Source organism: Phaethon aethereus (genome assembly GCF_964289735.1).
Source record: "Phaethon aethereus genome assembly, chromosome: 7".
Lineage (NCBI taxonomy): Eukaryota > Metazoa > Chordata > Aves > Phaethontiformes > Phaethontidae > Phaethon > Phaethon aethereus.
Window position 1 is genome coordinate 5255845 of NC_138583.1, and position 4144 is coordinate 5259988.

At 67.4% G+C, this 4144-nt stretch overlaps 1 protein-coding gene across 1 annotated transcript; it reads left to right on the forward strand.

The window, feature by feature from the left end:
- Nucleotides 1-317: 317 nt before the first annotated feature.
- Nucleotides 318-3930, forward strand: CHST3 (carbohydrate sulfotransferase 3). Its single transcript, XM_082002517.1, has 2 exons — nucleotides 318-564; nucleotides 716-3930. The coding sequence occupies exons 1-2, from the start codon at nucleotides 428-430 to the stop codon at nucleotides 1944-1946; spliced, it is 1368 nt and encodes a 455-aa protein (XP_081858643.1). The 5' UTR covers nucleotides 318-427; the 3' UTR covers nucleotides 1947-3930.
- The last annotated feature ends 214 nt before the right edge of the window (nucleotides 3931-4144 follow it).

Genomic DNA, 4144 nt, shown 5'->3' on the forward strand with positions numbered 1-4144 from the left:
GCCCTCGCTGCCGGCAGCAGGTTTTTGGCCGGCGGGGAGCAGGCAGCTGTCGGGGAATTGGGTTTCGGGGCGGGCAGGGGCAGCCGGCAGAGGCGCGGGAAGGGGTCCCGTCAGGCAGATGGAATTTGGGAAGAAGGAGGGAGCAGCCGACGGGAGCTTCGGGCGGCTGCTCCTGACGAGCGGGACGGGAGCGGTAGGGAGGAGCTTCCCCCCCCCCCCCTTTTTACAGCTCTTCTCTAACCCTCGCCGGTTGTCCCTCGTGGGAGGGGTCAGCCGCTGACCCCCGCCCGCCGAGAGCCGCCGCGCTGACCCTCCTTCTCCCCGCAGGCAGGGCCGCCGCGGGCAGGGCCGGCGGGGCAGAGGATGCCGGGCAGGTAGCCCAGAACTCCCCCCCGGAGGGTGGGAGGGGCGCCTGCGTCCCCTCCCCATGGAGATCCGACGCGCTTTGCCCCAGGATTTCCGGGAGCTGCTGCACTGCCTGAAGATGAGGAGCAAGTACGCCGTGCTGCTGGTCTTCGTCGTCGGCCTCGTCATCATCGAGAAGGAGAACAACTTCATTTCCAGGTAGGGAGCGGGTGCCTAAGCCACCCCACGGTTTTAACCCTTTCTCTCCCCCACATCCCGAGCTCCCGTGCAGCAGGAGCCCCCCAAAGCCCCCCGCCGGGACGCGGGGGGGGTCCCGCTCTCCTCCAGGCTGGGCTGGGTCTCCCCGCAGGGTGTCGGACAAGCTGAAGCAGTCCCCGCAGGCGCTGGCGGAGCCCAACGGCACGGAGGCCAGCCCGGCGCCTGCCCAGAACGGCTCGCTGGCCTCGCTGCAAGAGCTGGACGCCGCCTTCTCCCAGCTGAGGTCCCACCTGCGCAACGTCACCCTGCAGCTGGTGGGCGACGGGGACCCCGGGCCGCGGCGGCACGTCCTGCTGATGGCCACCACCCGCACCGGCTCCTCCTTCGTGGGGGAGTTCTTCAACCAGCAAGGCAGCATCTTCTACCTCTTCGAGCCCCTCTGGCACATCGAGAGGACAGTGACCTTCGAGCCGGGGGGAGCCAACGCGGTGGGTTCGGCCCTGGTCTACCGGGATGTCCTCAAGCAGCTCCTCCTCTGCGACCTCTACATCTTGGAGAGCTTCATCTCGCCGGCGCCCGAGGGCCACCTGACACCCTTCATGTTCCGGCGGGGCTCGAGCCGCTCGCTCTGCGAGGAGCCCGTCTGCACGCCCAGCGCCAAGAAGGTCTTCGAGAAGTACCACTGCAAGAACCGCCGCTGCGGCCCCCTCAACATCACCCTGGCCGCCGAGGCGTGCCGGCGCAAGCGGCACGTGGCCCTGAAGACGGTGCGCATCCGGCAGCTGGAGTTCCTGCAGCCGCTGGTGGAGGACCCTCGGCTGGACGTGCGCATCATCCAGCTGGTGCGGGATCCCCGGGCTGTCCTGGCATCCCGCATGGTGGCTTTCTCCGGCAAGTACGAGACCTGGAAGAAGTGGGCGTCCGAAGGGGAGGCTCCCCTCCGCGAGGAGGAGGTGCAGCGGCTGCGGGGCAACTGCGAGAGCATCCGTTTGTCGGCCGAGCTGGGGCTGCGGCGGCCGGGCTGGCTGCGGGGACGCTACATGCTGGTACGCTACGAGGACGTGGCGCGGGCACCCTTGCAGAAGGCGGAGGAGATGTACCGCTTCGCCGGGCTCCCCCTCACCCCCCAGGTGGAGGAGTGGATCAGCAAAAACACGCAGGCGCCCCGCGACAGCAGCGGCGTCTACTCCACCCGCAAAAACTCCTCCGAGCAGTTCGAGAAGTGGCGGTTCAGCATCCCCTTCAAGCTGGCGCAGGTGGTGCAGGACGCCTGCGCCCCGGCCATGCGACTCTTTGGCTACAAGCTGGCCGGCAGCCCCGCCGCGCTGGCCAACCGCTCCTTCAGCCTGCTGGAGGAGGCACGGCCCTCCTGGGTCACGTAAGGGCGAGGGGAGCGGCGGCGGGGGGGGAACGAGGGGCTGCGGCCGCACTCCCGGCCGGCCCGGAGGAGAGCCGGGGGTCCCCGCTCCCGGAGATGCTCCTCACTGCTGCTGGGTGAAAATCGGCAGCCCCGGGAGCCGGAGCATCCTGGCGGAGCCGGCCCCGGGGTCCCGCAGAGCCCCAATTGCACGATTTCTCTGGGAGCGGGGAAACGGCAAGTGTGAGGGGCGGTGGGGAAAAGCCGGGGGGTTGGCGCCAGGCCCACCTCCCCGGCTCGGGGGCCACACCGAGGAAGAGGAGGGCGAGCGGAGGGCAAGGGGGCCGGATGCCTCCACGTTGGCCCCAGCCCGGCTAGGACGAGGCAGGGACGAGACCCTCACGGCGGCCAGCAAGGACCCAGACCGCGGAAGCCTTACTGGTTTAGTGCCTTCATTCACCAGCACAGACTGGGAACCGCCCCGGGGGCACGCCGGGGCAGGAGTTACCCGCAGAGCCCCGGCTGGTACTTGGGCTGCAACAAGATGAGGTGACTTTGTGGTTTGGTGCTCTTCAAAGTTGGGGGGATGGGGGGGTTGGGTTTTTTCCCTTTTTTTTTCTGTGTATTTGCATACCAGGGTCGCCAGGCGAATTTATTTATTTATTACGTGCAAAAGAGAGGGAGGCAGGTCAAGGAGCTAAGCCCAAAAAATCAGAGCAGCACAATGCAAAGAAACAGAGAGACACCCAGAGCCGAGGCGGCAAAGGTTGGATTTTCGACGGAGACCACCACGCACCCCCAGGAGAGCCCCCGGGGACCGATGGGCTATAACCCCCCCACCCCAGACCCCCGGCAGAGCACGGCTGGCGCCGGACCTGCACCCACCCTGCGCGGTGCAAACCTCGGCGCCGGCTGGAAGGCGGTCGGACTTATTTAATTAAAACCAAAATACAACGGTGCGGCGGCCAGAGCATCTCCCGTCTCCTCGGTATTGGCGTGTGCCCCCTGCCCGGGGCGAGGGGCTACCAGGAACACTTGCCGGCGGGTGACCCGTGCCTGGGGTTGGGTAGAGGCACGGGGAGTTTCGGGGCGTTTGCCACGCGTGGACGTTCACCCAGCGACAGTCTGGTGCTGAGCTTGTCCCCTCCCAATTCACCTTTAATGAATTAAAATGCCTATTTTTAGCCCGCTTTGCAGCGCATCCTTTAACTCCCCGTGTATTTTGGGCTACGGCAGCCACCCGAGGGAGAAGCCAGGCGTTTCGGTGGAGGGTAGCGGGTTGTCTGAGCCTAAGACTTGCCGGGGGAGCCCCAAGGGGTCCCCGCTGCCCCCCACCCCAGGCACAGCCGACGGCCCCGCATCGCCTCTCCCCAGCCAGAGCCGTTGGCCAAAAGCAAAAATAAGTGAATACGTGAAATCAGGCAGCGGCTGGCCGCAGCTGGGCTGCGTTTCTGCCGGCGGAGGGCAGCCGGGAGGAACGCGCCGGGGCTCCGGCGACGATGCGCGGCCGGGGCGAGCTCACAAAAGCCGCGTTTTTGACCCCAGAGGGAGAACAGAGGCGGCATTGAGGAGCGCGGGGCCGGCCGGCGCGGCGCAGCCACGCCGGAGCCCTGGGCGGCCGCCCACCCGCCCGCGCCGGCTCGGGAGGTTTTCCGAGCGTGGCCGCCGCGCTCGCCGGGAAGCATCTGGCCTCAAGGTGTGAATTCAGGGTTCCTGATGCCAGCCGGGGAGAGGGTGCGAAAGTGGGATTTTTTCTTGGATTTTTTTTTTTTTTCTCCTTTTTCCCCACTTTGCGTGGAGCCGCGTGGGCGATACCCTCACGGCTTTGCAAGCGGCGGAGGAGCCACCAGCCCCCCGCTGGTCTCGCCTGCGGCTCTCGGCGCGGCGAGCGGCCCCGGCTTTGCCGAGTGAATCGGGTTTTGCGCGGAGGCTTCCCGCCGGGGAAGGACGGGGTCCCTCAGGTCGGCCGGGCCCCCCGCAGCGACGCGCTGGCGAGAGCCCGCGGAGCTCAGGCGGCGCGAAGGGGAGCGCGGCCGGGGCCGGGACGACGGTCACGGGCAGACGCCTCTCCCACGCTTCTGCGAAAGTGCCCGTTTAGGGTGGCTTTTGCCAAGCGCATGCGGTTGAAATTATTCGGCGCTTGGCAAAGCGGCAGAAGGGGCACGGAGCTGCCGGAGCCGGGAAGGGGACGTCAGGGGGGTGGCCAACATCCCCCCTCCCACC